The sequence below is a fragment of the Pantherophis guttatus genome, chromosome 8 (genome assembly GCF_059756535.1).
Source record: "Pantherophis guttatus breed Tessera chromosome 8, ASM5975653v1, whole genome shotgun sequence".
Classification (NCBI taxonomy): domain Eukaryota; kingdom Metazoa; phylum Chordata; class Lepidosauria; order Squamata; family Colubridae; genus Pantherophis; species Pantherophis guttatus.
The window spans coordinates 26,494,422-26,515,820 of NC_142070.1; the positions used below are offsets into that span (position 1 = coordinate 26,494,422).

Below are 21,399 nucleotides of genomic sequence, written 5' to 3' on the forward strand. Positions count from 1 at the left end.
AGTTTTTAAATATGCCTAATCACTCTAAGGATTGGGGGAAACTATTTTGCACTGAGTTCATTTTTCTTAATTAAAAGACTATTACATTGAAAGCCCTAAGAATGAAAATGAGGCTGAAACTAGAAGTTATGGGAGCCATGACAAGCAATGCCCCGAAGCTTCTTCAGCCTGCCTCCTCAATGATATTTAGGATTTTGAAACATGTCATCCTGCTATGAATTTCCATGGTCACATAAGCACTAGACAATTTAATGGAGGGTAGGTTCAATATGATACTATGATGTACTTCCTGTAAGATTTTGTTCTGTCCTAAAGCAGCATACAAAAGGCAACAACATCACATGGGTTGGAGGAAGCATTTCTTAGGAATTTTTAGCTTCTTAGGAGCTTACCTCACAAGAAACAAATATTTCACAAATATTCGGCTCTTGATTAAGAACCAAAAGAAAGTAAAATGTTTTATAAATACATTGAAAAATTACCAAAAGAAAAAAAAGGAAGAGGAGCATGTTGTACACAACGTGCATATTAAAAAAAATGAATAAATTAAAATCAAATGCCCTCATGACATCTGGATACCACCTTGTCTTAAATTACATAGAATAGATGTAATTTGTAAATGTAAAATGTAACCATGACATATATTAACAAACAACACACAGGTTGAATGGAAGAATTGATCTACAACAGGGATGTCAAACTCAATTTTATTGAGGGCCAGATCAGCATTGTGGTTGTCCTCTGTGGGCCGGGGGGAGGGGGCATGGCCAGGGAAATGGTCCTAACTGACTGGGCGTGGCCAGGGGTTGTGGCCCGCTTGATGCCGCTCACGAGGGTGGTGCTTGTGGGTTTGGGCGGGGTTGGGGAGGGAATCTCCAACCCCGCCCAGCACCCCACCCATTCTCAGATGGGTGGGGCGCTGGGCAGGAGGCTTGTCCCACAGGATGAGGTGAGGCAAGGCAGGGGGCAGGGCAGCTACAGCCAGAAACAGCCGCCCTTTGTGTGCGGGGGAAAGGGATGGTTTCCGGCTGTAGACGCAGCCTGACGGCCCCTCAGCTAATGCACGCTATGGCTCCGTAGCCCACTGCCAGCATAGCACCAGGCTGGCTGTCCAAGCAGCAAGCAGAAGCGGTAGAAAGAAACATGATGAGGATCGTTGGATGCGCTTACTCTGCCCCACTGTCTGTTTCAGCTTGTGGTTGGAGAGCAGGTCGCTGCTGGTCATCTTCATAGCCTGTTTACAGGTCTTGCCCTTGGCCTGTGCATGGAATGTGTTCCCCTCACGCACCTAACTGCAGTGGCAGGTGCACACGAGGGGCACTAAATTTTGCATGACAAATTGTTTAGTTTCCATTAATAAGGAATATATTTAACTATTAAAATTTAGGAGTTTTGTACATTCTTAATTTTTCTCGGTTGTGTAACTTTTGTGAATAGAAAAGATTCACAGATTATATCCGTGAGGATCCTCTAGATATGAAAGGCCAATCCTCCCTGCAAATGCTCTGATACCACTATCAAACTCACATCGTCATGGCGGCATCACATGACATATCGTGACATTTCTCCCCTTTGCTAAACCGGGTGGCCAGCATGTGACGCATCCGGCCTGCGGTCACAAGTTTAACAGCCCTGATTTAGAGAGAGAAAAGTGCTAAAGATAAAATTAAATGGTGGAAACACCATCAAAGCCATCAATACTCGGGCTATACCTATTATGCAAAATACCCCTGGAATTAGTAACTAGACACAAACTGAACCTGGCAGTTTGAACTGAAAAACAAGAAAGCTAATGACTATTCACTATACACAACATCCCATATTGATATTGATAGATTATACTTGCCCCACAGAAATGGAGGTCGATGTTTACTTCAAGTAAAACAATCAGTGAAAGAAAACTTTGGCTGATTACATGTAAGACAGCCAAAAACAAGTATTGATGCCAGTTAAAAATTGGAACTTACTGAATGTGCAGGAAACAAAACATGAATATTGAAATAATGCAAAAAAAACAAGAAAAGAATGCTGGCAAGAAAAAGTATTACAGAATCAATTTCTACAAAAGATCAAGGGAATGGTGGATAAAGATAAAACTTGGCAATCGCTTACAACTGGAACATTAAAAAAAGAATCTGGAGGCTTAATTTTGGCTGCTCAACAGCTATTTAAACTAATATAATCAAAGCCAGAATTGAAAAATCGTCAAATGATTAAAAGTGCAGATTGTGCAAAAGAGGCAGAAGAAACAGTGGATCATATACTCAGCTTGTGCAAGAAGATTGCACTAATTGTTTATAAACAATGTATAACATGGTTGCCAAAATGATTCATTGGAACATCTGTAAAAATCATCACATGCCAGTAATGAAAAATTGATGTTGAAAAAGTAGTTGAAAATGAGCAGATTAAAACACTTTGGTATTTCTGAATACAAACTGATAAAACTCTTAGTTCCTCACAAACCAGGTTCAACTGTAGTTGAAAAGAATGAAGTATGAATAATTGATCTGGCAATACCAGGGAATAGTGGAATAGCAGACAAAGAATTGGAGAAGATCACAGATATCAAGATCTGAAAATCAAAGTTGAAAGATTATGGCATAAACAGGCTGTGGTGGGTCCAGTTGTTATTGGCACTCTAGGCCCCATACCAAACAATCGTGATGACACTTAGAAAATCTGTGCATTGACAAATTTCCACCTGTCAATTACAAATTGATCATTTGCCTGAGTTTGCACATATTCTACACTGATACAACATCTATGACAGGGGTGTCAAACTCGCATTGTCACGGTGTCGTCACATGACATATCATGAACTTTTTCCCTTCGTTAAACTGGGCGTGGGCGTGACCAGCACATGACGCAGCCAGCCTGCAGGCCTCGAGTTTGACACCCCTGATCTATGATCTTGGGAGGAACTCAATGTATATGAAGGCCAACACCAGATAAAGAACTGTCAGCTATGATTTCACACTGTTGTCTGTAACACCTTCAAACAAAAATATTGGTTTATCCCAGGCCCTTGGAAATAGGTGAACAAAAATGCCAAATCCAGTCTGAACATCTGGCTGACTGTGCGTCAAACCATAAAAATAATAATACAAGTCCTTGGGAAGGACTTGATAGGTGGACAAAAATGCCAAATCCAGTTTTTCTGGTTAACTGTGAGACCAACTATAATACAAAATAACAAAGAGAAAAGACTATGGCAAAAGAAAGCAATACCAAGAGTAATAGGCACTCTTGGGTGTAATTCCAAACAATCTGTAGCATCACTTGAACATTATTCACATTGACAAAATTGCCATAAGTCAATTGCAAAAGGCAGCCAGATGTTTGGAACAGTTTATACTCTGGGACAATACTTTATCATTATAAAACAATGACATCTGCTTATATCAGGTACTTGATAGGTGGGCAAAAATGTCAACTCCAATCTAAACATCTGGCTGACTGTGTGACCCACTGTAATAATAAAATTACTTATTATAATCTTTGCTAATTTAGTGTCAGTTCTCATGCTAGCTGGAAAAGACTTATCTAGAACAATATAAGTAAACTTTAAATATCAGAAGCATTTTAAGGTTTCAACCAGAGGCCTTCTGTTCAAATTATATTTTTGGCATAATGAAGAGATTATGAAAGAAATTTGATATATACCCAGCATAGGAGTCTAGCAAACAACTACCATACATTTTGAACTAGCAGTTTTCCATCACGTACTGCATATGGCAAGGATGTAATCTAATACAGAAGGAGCACTGTCTGAATACTGAAGAAAAATCCTTCCTATCATGTACCCAACTACCTCCAGACACATTTAAAAGGGAAACATAACCAAACAATTGACAGAAATGTTTTAATAAAGTCTGTCGGGAATTAATTGTAAAATTCTTTTCCAATAGATACTGTATATAAAATCTACAAAATTTAGGAAAGGGGGTGTTTTGAATCTCATATTTGTGTATTTTAACAAATGCTTTCAACTCTTGTAAGATGTTTAGCTGTAATAACAAAAGAAGTTAGAAAAAATATTGTAGCAAGGACGAAATAACAAAAGGTGGTTATTTCATCCTATTCCACTTATAATTGGACAATGCATAAGTCAACATAAATATATTTGCCAAAAACAAACAGAATATAATGTCAACAAGTTAAAGATTTTTTAAAAATGCATTCCATGAATGCATAGCAACAGTTAACAATACAGAGGCATAGAAGTGAACTGCACGTACCTGAGAAATTTCTTGTAGCCAGCATTGTTGTTAAAATGGCTCCCTGAAAATCCAACATAATGCCAATATTTTAGAAGATAAAACTGTATGATTTTTAATATCAAAATATAATATTGAATCCTAAATCTGCTCATCTTCACATATAGTATTTATAAATAGTGGTAGAATACATGCTAAATTCTATACTTTTCTTCTTATGTTTGTTGAGGTTTTGCTTTCAAATATGGTAAGAGTATGTGTCAGTTCTATTCCCTATTAAAAACATAAACTGACAATACTTGGTATTTTTTGGGGAAAAAAGCACTAAAATGTCATATTAAAAAGGGAGGTATGCTTGCATTTATTTCAATTTCACACATGAATGCAAATTTCCATCTACCCTTCCAATGTACACCTATATATACATACATTCAGCCCCACAGAGAAGATTGAGGAAAAGGAATATTAAAAGAGAAATTTCTCTAGGGCTCAAAATAAGTGTAGTTTCAGATAATCAGTATCTGCTACATTATTTTTAGTATTTGAGAATGCTGTACTCCCAGACATAGAGAGCAAGAATTTGCACATACAAATTGGGAAACTGGCTTTATTTTATTAGTCTGAATATTAAAACAAAGGAGTACAGGCATCAAATTCTGCAACAAGGTAATACAAAATCTGCACAAAGAAGAAGAATAAAAGCCATCATAAATGTAAACTGGATATTTCTGCATATAAAATTAACTACTATGGATTAATTAGAATATATTTTTGGAAATGCTACGAACAATAAATAAAGGAACTAAAAGGATCCATAAAAATTGCTCTCTTACCTTGAGTTTCCTTCTTGCATTGAACTTCTTCAAACAATCTACGGTCTCCTGTCTGTGCATCATCGAAGCAACAGTAGAGCGTTGCTGAAAGACAAGAACAGAGTATATGTTTCAATGCATGCAGCTTTATCTACACTGTTATTTAATATAACTCTTTTTTTGGAGATGCATCCAGAAGTCAGTGACAATTCTAGAGTTCCCAGTCAGAATAACAGTGCTCCTTCCCACCATTTAAGTTCAATTTAATTTGTGTTGCCGCTGAATATTATATTACCTACAGGGACTGAACTCTTTTTCTCCTTAACATGATCACCGATTATCAATTCCAATATATTATTCAGATCCTGCTTTTATACCTTCTGCTTTGTAGGATTGATTTTGGTGCTTAATTAAAAGTACAGGTAGGCCTCATTTAGTGACCACAATTGGAACTGGCAACTTGTTCATTAAGTGAAGCAGTCACCAAGTATAAATGTAACAACACACTTACAACCTTACTTCAGCTTTCCTTTGCTTTACAGATATGTGTAGGTTGTGAAATATGTTTTATCATAACTATATTTTTATCACTGTTGTAATTATGAATGGGCACTAAATGAGGCAGTTGCTAAATGAAGATTACCTATAGCTATTATCTTACATGACCCTTTAACAGAAACCTCATGTGTTGGCACTAAAAGGTAAAAGTTCTCCTCGCACATATGTGCTAGTCGTTCCTGACTCTTGAGGGCGGTGCTCATCTCCATTGCAAAACCGAAAAGCCAGCGCTGTCCAAAGATATCTCCGTGGTCATGTGGCCGGCATGACTAAACGCCAAAGGCGCACGGAACGCTGTTACCTTCCAACCAAAGGTGGTCCCTATTTTTCTACTTGCATTTTTTATGTACTTTCGAACTGCTAGGTTGGCAGAAGCTGGGACAAGTAACGGGAGCTCACCCCATTATGCGGGACTAGGGATTCGAACCGCTGAACTGCCGACCTTTCAATCGACAAGTTCAGCGTCTTAGCCACTGAGCCACTGTGTCCCCTTTTGTACTGGCACTACAAAACATCAATTCTCTGAAGAACAAAGGAAAATACCGTTAGAGTTGGAAGGGACCTTGGAAGTTTTCTAGTCCAACTCCCTGCTCAAACAGGAAATCCTAAACCATTTCAGACAAATGATTGTCCAATCACTTCTACCACTGTGGTATAAATTCTATGTGTCTGAGGGTAAACTACAATACTGAGAAAAGATTTTATAGAAGGAAATTAATAGGCTGCAAAATAGTAAAATGGATTAAGAGAATGTGGATGTGTATGAATAACCAAATACCTAACCTTACATTTTGATCCTCAACCACATGACACCTGGGCAAAACATAATTAATGAATTAAATATTGCTTACACAGATCCATGGGTGTTTGAGGGCCTCAGTTGCATTGATGCGTTTGGCAGGATTGATTGTAAGCATTTTGTTGATAAGGTCTTTCGCTTCTGGGGTCACGGTATCCCATTCTGGGGAAGGAAACTTGAAAAACACAGACTCATGTAAAATCAAACCGATACAGCAGCCCAGACGAAAGTGAACTGTTTGGTAAATTACGATGAGAAGGCTTTTGATAAAACATCAACTAAATAAATATGTCTTATAGCCACCTTGCCATATTTTAATAAAATAAAAGATATAATAAAAAGCATGTCATGCTGAACTAGAGCTGCAGCTTTTGTAGGGATCTTTTACTCCTTGAAAACAAAGCAAGGCTTGTTTTGCTTCTTTTCTAGGCAATAAATCATTTTGTACAGATTTTGAGGTTGCCTTAACGTGGGTTGATGGATGATGAGACTTTTCTCCCTCTCTCAAATACGGCAATCTTCCCTCTCTTCCCATGAATTTATAGTAGCATTTGTACAGCTATTTCCTCCATTCCAGTGGTGGGTTGCCCCCAGTCGGACCGGTTCGCAGTAGTAAAACTGGCAGGAGGCTCCGTCCACTGACCCAGACGTCATCATAGGTGATCTGTGCATGCGCAGAAGAGTGTGGGCGGACACGAGGTGAACCGGTAGTAAAGGTAAGTAGAACCCACCCCTTCTCCATTCACTTCGCTTCAAATTCTTCCCATTCTCACAAATTGAGCAATTGAAAACAAAGTGAATGTTATAGCACAGCACTAATGAAAACAAACAAGTTAATTAGTATTGAACTGAGACACAGAAAACCTGAGTCGAGTAGACTAGATAAAAGAAAACTCAATTGTATGAGATATGAAGAGAGGGAATAGCTGTAATAGGCTCAGATAACCTTCCAAATAATTGGGAAAGATAATCTACTCTTGAATTGACCACTGCATGCCACTGATTCTTGCCTGTTGATTACGGAAAGCCTTCACGTACATTTCAACATGGCCGAAGCCGGTAAGACTGGCTGTCCTTCTGAAAGCAGGCTATTATTTTATGAAAAGCAATTTGTATGATGGACTCTTCTGAGATAGCAAGAAGGATAATCATGCAGAAGAGACATTTGTCTATTTGGAAATACATTCCAACAGGCATCAATGTTTAAAAGGCAGGGCGGGAGGAAAACCCATCATTTTTTAAAAAAATGATTCTTGTGGCTGCAATTGACGGACTTGAAAATTATGAGCGGTGAGAAAATAGGATGGAAACATTGTGGGCGGCACCAGTACTTCATGGCTCATTTCACATTTTTCTGCCCCAGATCTTCATACACAAACTTGTAACAAAATCAAGACAGATTATAGGTGTGGGAATCTGTAACAAACTGTGGTCAATGAGTGATGTGTCAGGGATGGGCACAATACGGTGGCAGAAAAACTATACTGAGAATATTTATTTACATCAGCATCACTAGGTACCTTCCAGCTCTTTTGGACTACACCTCCCATTAACTGGTTGGCATGATGAAAGCTGCAGTCTAACAGAACTGGAGGACTGTGGGTCAGAAAAATAGAATCCTCAAGCTGGAAGGGTCAATTTAGACCACCTAATTCAACTTTGTGCTCAAGCAAGGACTCCAAGTAGATGCTTCATGAACAGATGGCTGTCCTGCTTTTACTCAAACATATATCTCAAAGGGAAAACAGGAAATAGATGGATAACTAGAGGAAGATTGCAAGGTTGATTTTAAGATGAAAGAGATCAGTTAGCTTAACCAGGGGCCTATGTACTTCAGCATGTTGTGTTACAAAGTGGTAAACAATCCCCATTCAGGCAACCCACAAGTGGTAACAGGAGGGTGATAGACCTCAATGCTCACTCTTTAGTAATTTATATTTAAGGCTTGCTCCCTGAAAGATTAATGAATTTGTCTAATCCCCTTTTTTTAATGTGGCTACTGCTTTAATCAGTGGAACAACTTGCCTCCAGAAGCTGTGAATGCTCCAATGCTGCAAATTTTTAAGAAGATGTTGGATAACCATTTGTCTGAAGTGGTATAAAGTTTCCTGCCTAAGCAAGGGGTTGGACTAGAAGACCTCCAAGGTCCCTTCCAACTGTTATTCTATTCTGCTCTTTTTGTGGTGGGTGTGGGTGTGGGTGTGGGTGTGGGTGTGTGCCCCTTTGAATCAGTGTTGACTCCTGGACACTACCTGGACAAGTTCCTCCAGAATTCTGAAGAAGTGACTTGCTACTGTCTTCTTCTTATGATCGAAAGAGACTGATCTAAGGTCAGCCGGCTATCTTTTTAACTACAAAGGGACTAGAACTCACAGTTTCCTGGTTTAACCTGGTGCCTTAACCACCACAGCAAACTGGTTATCTCTATACCTGATTAAAAAAATATAACTATGGTAGTTACTTATGTGAGAAATTCTTTATTGTTTCTAAACTGGATTTTTTACTTTCCTTTTAAAATAAATCAAACTACATTACTACATAGAATTACATGCCAGCCACCATGCAACAATTTACACTTATTGTGTCTCTTGAAAGCACATACTGTAAATACTCAAGTCTGCACAATTATTTGAGTGTTCACTAGTAGTGTATCACACTACATAGAAGAGAAAATTCTACAAAGGAAACAAAATCATCAGAATAATTTCAGAGGTTGGGAGGGAAGCAAGAGAATGCCAGAATATCAAATACTTAATTGTGTTGTGTTTTTAGACATAATAAATGATCAATGATAAAAACAGAGAGAAATTGAGGCATTACTTACATCATAAGCACCAGCTTTGATCTGTTGATAAAGTCTATGTTGATCTTCATCCCAAAAGGGAGGGTATCCCACCAAGAGGATATAGAGTATAACACCTGCAAATGGTATTAAACTAATGAGTAAAAGTAGCACATCAGGGGCAGGTTTCAAAATCCGTCTTTACTTGTTTGGTCATCGGCACATGCGCACTTGTGCGCACAATGCTTCTGCACATGCGCAGAAGAATCTGGGTGGGTGGGCGGAGCCTCCCAACGCCACCACTACTGGTTCGCCCGATCCGGGATGAACTGGTCAGTGGTAGGTTTCAAAATTTTTTACTATCGGTTCTGTGGGTGTGGCTTGGTAGGCATGGCATGGCATGGCATGACATGGCTTGGTGGGCATGGCAGGGAAGGATACTGTAAAATCTCCATTCCCACCCCACGTCAGGGGAAGGATACTGTAAAATCTCCATTCCCACTCCACTCCAGGGGAAGGTTACTGGTCCAGAATGCGGCCGCGCGGGTAATTATGGAGGCGACATGGCGCTCCCATGTAAAACCTCTCCTGCGCGAGCTGCACTGGCTCCCGGTGGTCTTCCGGGTGCGCTTCAAGGTATTGGTTCTCATCTTTAAAGCACTCCATGGCTTAGGGCCCGGGTACTTACGAGACCACCTTCTGCCACCGATAACCTCCCACCGGCCAATTCGCTCCCACAGAGAGGGTCTCCTCAGGGTGCCGTCGGTCAAGCAATGTCGACTGACGACCCCCAGGAGGAGAGCCTTCTCTGTGGGGGCACCCGCCCTCTGGAACGAGCTACTCCCAGGAATACGACTGATCCCGGACCTCCGTACTTTCCGCCGAGCGTTAAAGACCTTCTTATTTCAGCAAGCCGGGCTGGCTTAAAATTTTAATGGGTTATTTTATGGGGAAAGGGTTTTAAAATTTAGGGAAGCCAAATTGATTTAATTCTGTTTTAATTCTTTTTAATTTTTATATTGTATGTGTTTTAAATTTTGGCTGTTCACCGCCCTGAGTCCTTCGGGAGAAGGGCGGTATACAAATTTAAATAATAAATAAATAAATAAATAAATAAATAAATAAATAAATAAATAAAATCCCCATTTCCTCCCAATCAGCTGGGACTTGGGAAGCAGAGAATAGATGGGGGCGGGGCCAGTCAGAATTTTTACTACCGGTTCTCTGAACTACTCAAAATTTCTGCTACCAGTTCTCCAGAACTGGTCAGAACCTGCTGAAACCCACCTCTGGAATTGGTAGCAACCCACCACTGTAGCACACATAAAGAATAACTGGAGGACATGATACATGGGAAATCCATAATAAGATCTCCTAGCGTGAAAGGCAATGGACACTAATTTTAATTAGAGCAGCATGATGAGGAAAGATCAGGAGAATTGTCTTTCACTCAACCTTCTTTTCCTGAACATAGGAACCCAAATACAGGTGCACAGAAGTTCCATAAGATTTTCTTCCTTTCCTCTTATGGCTGAGAAAAAGTGACTAGGCCACAGTCACCTGCTGGCTAAGGTGGGACTAGAATTCACAGTCTCTTCACCACTACACCAAACTGGTAGTTCTTTAATACCAGTCAGGGATAAACACAGAATGATAGAAACAGTAAGAGGAATTTCCATCCCTCATTTATAGTGAACTTAAGGCAAACTATCTTTGAATGATTTGAAAAACATCTTCCAAGTTTCTTCCTATATAGCTTAGGTGTCAACCCTGAAGCTGACCTGACTGAGGCCATTTTGAGACTTCAGTGCTGACACACTGAAGCAGAGGGATAGGCAGGGGGGGAATAAAGATAGTTGGGGTGTTGTAGCCAAAACAAAATACTTTTCTCTTGGGAACCAAGAGACAGCACAGGTGCTCAGAAGGAGGGGACTGGAGTCACCTAGCAACTGGACAAAATCCTGATTGAATCATGTGACTGATTGTTTTGAGGAAGTGAAAAACTTTTACTAGGTAAAAACTGTGGGAATACTAAGAGCCGGTTTTCACCCGCCTGTGCCAATATGACCTATACAATAAACTTATTCTTTGAGGAATATACTTGCTCCAGAGTTTTGTTTGCTACGAGTATGTTACTTGGAACCTTATATTAAACCGACGCTGACATTAAGTATGATACACACACACACACACAAAAGGACAAGGGCCTTGGTAGTACAGTGGTCTAAGGCACCCTATTATTAAGCTGGTTATTAAGACCAGCTGCCTGCAATTACTGCAGGTTCGAATCTCGCCAAGGCTCAAGGTTGACTCAGCCTTCCATCCTTTCTAAGGTAGGTAAATTAAGGACCCAGTTGTGGGGGCAATAAGCTGACTTTGTATAAATATACAAAAGGATGAAGGCTATTGCTGAGCACATTGTAAGCCGCCCTGAGTCTCCGGAGAAGGGCGGCATATAAATCAAATTTAAAAAAAACAAAAAAACCCCCACAGTTGTTTGCTTTAGAGATAAGCATGCACTCACAAACCTCCCCTCCCCCCCAAATCATAATTGGCTTACCACAGGCCCACATGTCTACCGGCTTCCCATAGGGATCTTTTCGTAGCACCTCAGGGGAAAGGTATCCTGGTGTACCAGCAAAGCCTGAAAGTAAGTCTACTTAGTGAACAGTAAGCTATTCAGAAGAAAACAAATACTAAAATCCTTTTTTAAGTATCTGGGTTTAGGCTACATTGTCACCATCTATTCTACATTACTTTGCTTATCTTATCATCTTATCTTATCTTATCTTATCTTATCTTATCTTATCTTATCTTATCTTATCTTATCTTATCATCCTATCCTATCCTATCCTATCCTATCCTATCCTATCCTATCCTATCCTATCCTATCCTATCCTATCTATCTATCTATCTATCTATCTATCTATCTATCTATCTATCATCTATCTATCTATCTATCTATCTATCTATCTATCTATCTATCTATCAATCATCAAGGTTGACTCAGCCTTCCATCCTTCCGAGGTCGATAAAATGAAGATCCAGATAGTTGGGGGCAATATGCTGACTCTGTAAATCGCTCAGAGAGGGCTGTAAAGCACTGTGAAGTGGTATGTAAGTCTAAGTGCTATTGCTATCTTTTTTGTAATACAGGTAGTCCTCAACTTACAACCATGCGTTTAGCGGTTGTTCAAAGTTACGACAGCACTGAAAAAAGACACGGCCTATCCTCATGCTTATGAGAGTTGCAGCATCTCCACAGTCACATGATCAAAATTTGGGAGCTTGACAACCAGCATGTTATTTATAATTACAGCGTCCTGGGGGAAGCCCGACTCACTTAATAACTGCAGTGATTTGCTCAACACCCATGGCAAAAAACGGTCATAAAATCAAGTGCAGCTCACTTAAAAGCCACCTTATTTAACAATGGAAATTCTGGCCCCAATTGTGGCCATAAGTAGAGGGCTACCTGTTAGAAACATTTGTGAATTACTTCTGAATTTACACCAATGTTTTTTTTTCTTACCCTTTCTTTTTTACCCTTTCAGCTTGTTTTATGCTCTACAGCAGGGGTCTCCAACCTTGGCCACTTTAAGACTTGTGGACTTCAACTCCCAGAAAGCAAAGCTGGCTGAGGAATTCTGGGAGCTGAAGTCCACAAGTCTTAAAGTGGCCAAGGTTGGAGACCCCTGCTCTACGGCAATGTTTCTCAACCTTGGCTGCTTTAAGAAGTGTGGACTTCAACTCCCAGAATTCCCCAGCCAGTACATTGGGAGGCACTGCTCTAGGGATTTATCTGGGCTCTGAATAATTTGGAAAACTGAAAGGGACAACCGATTTATTTCCTTTTTTTCAATGGTAAAGAAAACCTCTGGCATAATCGCATCCCTTTTAACACCTCCATCATCTGAATTTTTGTTTATTGTGTAGAATTTTTAATATCTACAAATACAGATTTTGTGAGAACTTTCTCAAAATCTTTTTATGTAGATTTTTCAAAAAAATATTTCTCCAAAGCAAGCTAATAGATACAGCTAACAGTCACTTTTTACATACTTTTTACATACAACTTTTCATATTTTCTTTAATTATTTCGTGCATTTTATGCTTCTAATTTGGGGATGAGGGTTAATGTAGATTTCTGATTGGAGAAAATGGCTGCTAGAACAGCTTGATTCAATGATAATTCAGACAATTTTTGCAAATCTGTAGTAGATTTCTTTAATGTCCCACTTGCAGGCATATTAATTTAATATGGTGTAGCGATGTTGGATTAAATAGGAAGGTATAATACAAACTGAATTTTTTTTCTTACCAAACCAGGCCTGTTGTTCACCCTGCACTTCAATTGCTAATCCAAAATCTGCCAGTTTTACAGCTGCTCCTTTTGACTTGCTTGCTAGAAGCAAGTTCTCAGGCTTTATGAAGGACAGAAGAGAGAGAGAAAAAAGGAAAAGGGAAGTAGAAGATAAATCAGTATTTTTAATTCAGTAGTATTTACTTTATATAGATTAAGTTGGAGACAGAGAAAATACACTTTTCCTATTTTCAAATATAAGTAATAAAAGTTTGATTCTGAAAAATTTTAAATGGATCCCAAATCCACAAATTTTTAGAGTAGGGCTGTTTTCTTCTGTTATATTTTAAAACCCTCTTTTCTCTTTAGAAATCCTTTCAGAACCGTCCAAGACTGGTCTATCAAGTATCTACAAATTTTATTTGGGAATACAAAGTTTTCCCAAATTATAAGATTATTAACTTTATCCAACCTGATGCCCATCAGATTAGTTGGCCTGAATTTCCCAGAATTCCAAGCCCTTTAACACTTCTGGAGAATACTACTTGGTCCAGAGAATCTCTTCTTCAACGCATTCTTCTTGTAGGAAAAGTTATGGTCACATATAACCAATTACTGATATGAGACCAAGGCTCAAATATTTTTTATTGCTAAAAGTAGATACATCATAAACATGATTTATTACAAAAAGGATACATTACCTAGAAATGTTACCTATATCTGTCTTGTCAAAATTTATATGACTGCTAGATATCAGGAAAGATACAAATAAAACTTTCTTGCAATTCAGTTACAGTAGTCTTAGCTTGTAATATAGTTAAGATCATCTTAAAATGTCAGTATTCCATTATATCTAAACATACTCAATGATACAGATAGTCCTCGACTTACAACCAAAATGTCTGTTGTTAAGTGAGACGTTTGTTAAGTGACTTATCCCATTTCACGACCTTTCTTGCCACAGTTGTTAAGTGAATCACCGCAGTTGATTAGTAATATGTTTGTTAAGTGAATCTGGCTTCCTCATTGATTTTGCTTGTCAAAAGATTGCAGAAGGTAATCACATGACCTTGGGACACAGTATGAGTCAGTTGCCAAGCATCTGAATGTTGATCACATGATCACGGGAATGCTAAAATGGTCGTAACTGGAAAAAACGGTCATGAGTCACTTTTTTCATTGCCACTGTAACTTTGAACAGTCACTAAATGCACTCTTGTAAGTCGAAGACTACCTGTATTTTTCTATTTTGGAATCTAAACTTTTTTTTTAAAAAAAAAAAGTTTTATTATAACAAGAATTATAAGAAGGGCAATTTTACAAGCAGTTTGCCGGGCTAATTAATCTGCAAGGTTTTTTAAAGCAGAAAAAAGTTAGTAGAGCATAGTTCTTAGAAAGCGTTGATAATCTTATAATCTATAACTTTCCAATTCCTATGCAGGAGCTGTGATCTTAAACCAGCTTCTGTCTAAACTTGCACTTTCTGGATGGCTGGGAATGGAATTTCAAAAATTCTCATAAAGTCAGATTACATTGTATTACATTTATACACTTTGATAGACAAATACCTAGATCTTGCACAACACAAAACTAGGATAACAACCTAATCTTCCATGAGAACCACTGAATATTGTAAACAAGTAACTTTGGACATAAATATGTGAAGCAAATATCACAGTCGTAAGGAAAGAAATATGGTCTAATAATTACAGAGCAGCCATACATTCAATAGCAAGCTCCTCTGACTTCTGGGCAACTGACTATGCCCTTAAAAAAACATGCACCAGCCAGTTCAGGACGATGGAAATGTCAATAGATTTGTCATGCATGAGTTCTGAATAGGTTGGGGCAAATGTACACAATTGGACAAAAATATGGGGGATTTAAACAGAGATGGAATCTTGAGACTCCATCGAAGAAAGGAACAAGTTAGTGTGTGGATCACAAAGTTGCACTTTAGCTGCAGATGTGCATATAGTAGACAGAAAACAATAATTTTCGAGCTTCTTTGTTATAATATTGATAAAAGAGGCATACAACAAATTTTATGTTAATATCTAAACTGTATGTATAAAGGGTATCCTAAAAGAATATTACGAATCTAATAATTTAATTTAAAATCTATATTTTAAAATCCACATATGTGGCAAAATAAAACAAGATATTTTTTTTAAAAAAAATGACAAATCACAAGGGGTAATATTCTCTATGATTCTTCAGGAAAAAGCTATTTGGCCAAATCAAGCAATGATAGTGAAAGAAATGGAAATAGTCACAAAGTGAATCCAAAGTTAACCTTTAAAGAAAACTACACCTGTATTGAAATTAAGACCAGTTAATTGTATTCTATAAATGTGAGTCAGATTTGTTTTAATGGGTTTCAGCACTAATTCAAGACTGAATGAAGTCATTCGTCTCTTGAAACATTCTGGGGCCATCTTTTATATCATCCTTGCAAAATGATTATAAAATGTACATAGGTGTTTAAACAGTATATGATTTACAGAATCCTTTATCCAAGATAAAATGTTCAAGTTTTATATCTGAGGAAGGGGTTTGATTTAAAAACAAAACAGAACCCAGAAACCCAGAACGTTGACATAAATACTTTATTACATATATTGTTGTATTGGTGGCAAGATGAATGTTTTTAAAAATAAGGGCTCCTGTTCTTTTAATCATTTTTTCTTTTAAAATAATCTATCAAGTCTGTTATTCTAATGGTAGATAATTTTAATTAATTCTTTGTTTTGTATCAATTTCTAAAAAGAATCTTCGGTTATTTTAAACAAATGAATTGTAAATGTAGGCTCTTGTGTATGCATTAAATAGACACCTGGGGACGCAAGCATTAGGTAGCTAAATAAATAAATGTTTTCTGATCACAGAAAAAAATATACAATTGTATACACCAACACATGTACATGTCTTCATTTTTTCTTACTGTACTCTTTTGTACTTTTTGTGTATACCTTGCTATCTAGGCAGTCATTTCATGCATAATATGGGTTCTAGTCCAAATCATATTTAGGACTATTATCAGAAGTAATGTACAGGAATAGATGCACACACATCTTCCCCAATTATCCTCACCCACTATAAGGTAGTGTTGTATATTTGTCAAGGTTAGCCAATGAAGATGTTGCCATAAATACATCAACGTACTGTTACATACAGAGCATAAATGACTGCAGAATAACATCAAATGCACACCAGATCTAGTTTGGGAATCAACCATTCCCAATAACTGTCAGGAGGAACTACTGTTATCTAAAGTAACCATGCAGATTTGCTATGATGAATGTTCACAGTATGAAATCTATTAGTAAATTCCAGAAGCCCCATTGGGTCTGAATTTCCTTCTGAAAATGTATTGCGAGAATAACAGGCAGCTCTATAGTTTATTACAGATATCATCTAAACAGGGAGCAACTGAAAGAAATTGCTTTAAAATGTTCTATGAGATTCTGCTTAGTTTTCAGATTGGTTTTTTTGGATATTACTGTTACAACCTGCAAAACACAACAGACAACATGTTCTAAATTTATGAAAAGAATGTGTGCCTTTATGTGTATGTGCATGTACTGTAAGTCCTGAATTAAGTTCCAAAAGAATGACAAACTGCTTGCTCATATTCGTTACTACTGTTCTACATTTGCTCACTGTATGTTTTAGGTCTAAAGATTTTTTTTTTTTAATTGTAGAAATAAGAATTAAAAATCAGTTGGAACTGCTGGTCAACAATGTCACATTAGGAAAAAACCTGACGAAACTAATCATGTGGGAAAACTGATTAACCTTAGCTATATTTGCATAGCTGAATTAACATGTATAGAGAGACGTGGGAATAAAGTAAGCAAAGAAGAATCACAAGAATCCTAAATCTGCAAGGAAAAAAATAGTTGCCTGTTTTGCAACCACGAACAACTTGCAAAATAATCAGTGGACATCTCTTTGCTTCTAGATGCAAAAATGCAGCTATGAAGTGCTTTGAATCTGTGTAATATGATTATCTTCCCCCACAGCATTACTCACCTTCAAGTCCCGATGGACTACGCCCATCTGATGGCAGTGTAGCACAGCCTCCAGGATCTGCTGAATGCAATGACTGCATGCAAACACCAGGGGGCGTATATTAGTTCGAAGCTGTACACTCACTGTCTGTATAACCTCAGCGAGACTGGGTTAAAGTGCAAAATGATGAACAGGCTGAGATCGTGATTCACAACCTCTTAAAAATGTATGGATCTGCATTCCTCCGCTAGAACAGCTACTTCCTCAGACATTGTGAATGTGCACTGCAAATACACGCATGGTAGCCCACTTTTATGTAGGGCATGAATAGGAGGGGGTAGGGATATGTTCCGGCTCAACAAAAGGATGGAAGGTAGTATAGTTGGGCATATGCATAACATATTGAGAAGTGGACAATGAGAGCATATCACTGCACTAATAAACCCATTTTACAAACTTGGGTTAAATATCTGGTGCAGTTTGTTCCTTCCCTCCTTTACTCGCCTTGGAGGCCTTTTTTCCACCAGCAACCCTGAAAGTAAATTTACTTTTAAGTAGTTTTGTATTTGAGATGAATTATTCACCCTTCATGGTTTCATTTAGCCAAGCAATTATTTGATCCCTGTTGCCTGAGGGATCTATCCTACTCTAGCAGAGCAATGCATAGCCAGTCATTCTGCTACAATAACCCATTGTCTCTGAACAGAAGTGGTGTTTTAAACCTGCAGGCTAACATCTATCACAGACAAAGGTCAGTCACAGATACAGACTACAGGACTGAGGTAATCTCCTTCCAAAACGGTTCCTGATACCTATGGCACCTACCACATCTCTTGGAAGGTCCCTGTATTAGCAGTACCTATTCTACCTTTTTCTGTGATGGACATTAAACCTGTGACACTTGCAGAGTGGAAAGCAGCCTCATGCATTATCCATTTCTCATATTAAGGGTGAGGAGGATAGCCAAGGGAACTTCTCAGCCGACCCACCCTTAAAACTCAAGCCGGGAAGAAAAAAAAAGAAGAAGAGAGACAGAAGAGAGACAAAAACAAATAAAATAATAATAAAACAAAAGTCTTAGCAAACCTACGGGGCACCAGATACTGACCTTGAGGTCTCTGTGCACTATGCCATTTAGGTGACAATGATTAACACTTTCTAGAATCTGCTGTATACAATGACTGCAAAGATATAAGGGCAGAATGGGAGGGGGGAAAACATTTTAAGGCACATAATCACGTTAAATACAGAAAATAATTTAATAATAATAATAATAATGAAAGTAACTTAAAATAGTAATAACTTAAAATAATCAAATCACATTTTCAGACAGGTTTTAATTACACACAGAACTGAAACACAGCATTTCTCTCTTTCTCTTTGGAAAAAATTGTCAAGAGACTCAAAAGAAATGACATTTAACATATAACATATAATAGGTATAAACTTTTGGTGGAATATTTGCTGAAATATGAGAGGAAAAGTTAAAACACATACTAGGTGATAGATCTATAGTAAATAATACAGGCTTATTGTAGCTAGCGGTGCAATTGTAAACATCAACATAAATAGCAGAGAGAACTTGTATAACCCCTGGTCATGATGGTCAAGACTATGCATAGTGACCAACAAAGAATTTTGCTCACTGACTAGTCAGTGTGTTTGGAATGATGCTGAAAAATATGAAGTTGTGGGTATTATACAACCTGAAGAGCATGAATGTTTGCTAACCAATATAGGTTATATTCCACTGTCTAGTGTGTTCAAGAGAGTACATATTAATTGAACAACAAACAAATACAATGCAAATGATTCTATTATATATGCATGCTTTCCACATATTAATAAATGGCATAATGGCTATTTTTATGTGCATTATTCTTTCATGTTAAACTCCAACATATATAAACATTTTTATATAGGAGGGTAAGGAAAACAATAAAACAGAGCAAATAAAAAAGAACAAAGCTTCTTGATAATCAAACAGTTGAATAGAACAGGAAATGTGTGTGGGGAGGAATCAGTTTGTGTAATTGAAAGGTGCATTTGAAGCAGTCACTTACTAGCAGTCATCTTTGGGGGGAAAAAACAATAGGAAGTCTCTTGAATTAATTTAGTAGGATTCTAGGGTGTAAATTCAGTAGATAACCTCATTGGAAGAAGAAAAGAGATCTCTTTTTTTCTTCCTCTTCTGCTAAAGATCCCTGCAGTGCTCTTTCACAGAAGTTGATAAGATGCTGCGTGATGTTTTTAGGGAAAGTAGAGTCAGCAAAAATAACTTCTCCTTTCCTCCAGCAGAGATAACTCTGTTCATGAACAGTTACTTTTCTGGTCTTCGAGACGACACACCCTTCAACCCATTCATTTATTCATCTTCCTCTCTACCTCAGCCGTTATATTTATCACACACTTGCTAAGTATGGAAAAAAATAGACAACAAATTATAAAGACAGGCCTTTAGATGCTTTGAGTTCAGGACTAAAGAAAGTAAAGAGTAATTCCTTGCTTTTACAGCAACAGGTGAACTTTTTATTGGTGTCAATAAAAAAACTGAACATTACAGTGGCAGGCCAAGAATAAAGCCACGTGAACTGATTTTACTGCCTGCAATGGAAAAGGAGGGGGGGGGGAAGCTGAGATATGGGTTCCAGATATAGACTAGTTATGGATATTGGAACTTATTAGTTTTGGAAGCTTTTAGAATTTTCTGAGTTCCTTGATTTTAGTAGGCACAAGTTATTTAGACCATAGCTATCACCCCTGTCCTTTCTAAAATTCCAACAAAAACTAGTATGAAACTTCCTACATGAGCAAATCAATCACTGCCATATCTATTTTTCCTTTTTCCCCTTAGGAATAGTTGAACTTCTACAAAATCATATTGTAAGGTAGGATATTTGGGGTGGGGTTTGAAGGAAGAAAAACCATACTTTACTACCATCATGTTGCTCTAGTCCAGGGTGTCAAACTCAAGATCCAGCCCGTGAGTGCTTGGATCTGGCCTGCGGGCCTGCCCTGGAAACAGCAAAGGACCAGCCTGCAATGCTTCTGCCAGTGAAAAGGGAGCTTGGGAGGGCTGCGTGCAGCCTTCCTGAGCTCCATTTTCACTGGCAGAGGGCTGCAGGAGGCTGTTGCAGCAGAAACGGAGCCCCGGAAGGCCATCGTGGCCAAAAACAGAGCCTCGATGAGTAACATCGAGCTAGCCATGCCCCCCTGACCATGGCCCCCAGCCCCCCAAGGTCAAACACAACCCTGATGTGGCCCTCAATGAAATTGAGATTGACACCCCTGCTCTAATCTAATGACAGAGGAAATGTAATGTAAAAGGAAAGAAGTATTGATACAACTCACAGAATAATAATGGCACATTTATTTGTAGAACCAAATTCTCATATGGTAATATTCCAATGGGAATTGCATTGTGGAAAGAAATATCTATAAATAGACTTTCCGAAAAACGCAAACAGGTAGAATCCCAGTATGCTAAATGAGTACTGTTTTCCAAGATTGATATTTAAGAGCGGTTACTGTAATTTGCCTCAGGGTATCACATTAAATTTATTTTTATTTTGTTTATCAAATTTAGAGACGACCCAGATGATTTTTCTTTTTTAAAAAAAATCAGCACTGACCTTGCATCTGCTTCACTGTAATATTCTCTTGCAACAATGTCTTCAAATAATTCGCCTCCGGTAACTCTAGTAATGATATGAAACATTTTTACAGATAAAAAAAAACTAAGTTAGAAATTTAATTTTTACCCAACTTTTTTGCAAATACCACGTGGCTGCTTCATATAATGAAGGATCTGCAGCCAGACTCAGTTCTAGATTCAGATAACAGGTATATCCTTAGTAGATAAATGTTTGCTGGACTTACACATTACTTTAAAAAAAAAATATTACTGACTT

General features: G+C 38.0%; 1 protein-coding gene across 16 annotated transcripts in view; it reads right to left on the bottom strand.

Annotated features, from left to right (window-relative positions):
- The window catches only part of CAMK2D (calcium/calmodulin dependent protein kinase II delta), a 147,386-nt gene that overhangs the window by 35,675 nt on the left and 90,312 nt on the right, over positions 1-21,399 (bottom strand). For 9 of the 16 annotated variants that reach the window (XM_034442347.3, XM_034442344.3, XM_034442346.3 and 6 more), the window contains exons 5-12: positions 21,121-21,186; positions 18,597-18,669; positions 13,493-13,595; positions 11,732-11,815; positions 9,214-9,308; positions 6,442-6,564; positions 5,054-5,137; positions 4,242-4,284 (exon numbers count right to left, since the gene is read on the bottom strand). In XM_034442347.3, the coding sequence (XP_034298238.1) occupies positions 4,242-4,284; positions 5,054-5,137; positions 6,442-6,564; positions 9,214-9,308; positions 11,732-11,815; positions 13,493-13,595; positions 18,597-18,669; positions 21,121-21,186 (671 nt within the window). Of the gene's footprint in view, positions 1-4,241; positions 4,285-5,053; positions 5,138-6,441; positions 6,565-9,213; positions 9,309-11,731; positions 11,816-13,492; positions 13,596-17,509; positions 17,583-18,596; positions 18,670-21,120; positions 21,187-21,399 lie in introns of all 16 variants that reach the window. The other 7 variants (XM_060686897.2, XM_034442345.3, XM_087874471.1 and 4 more) reach the window with 1 other exon arrangement.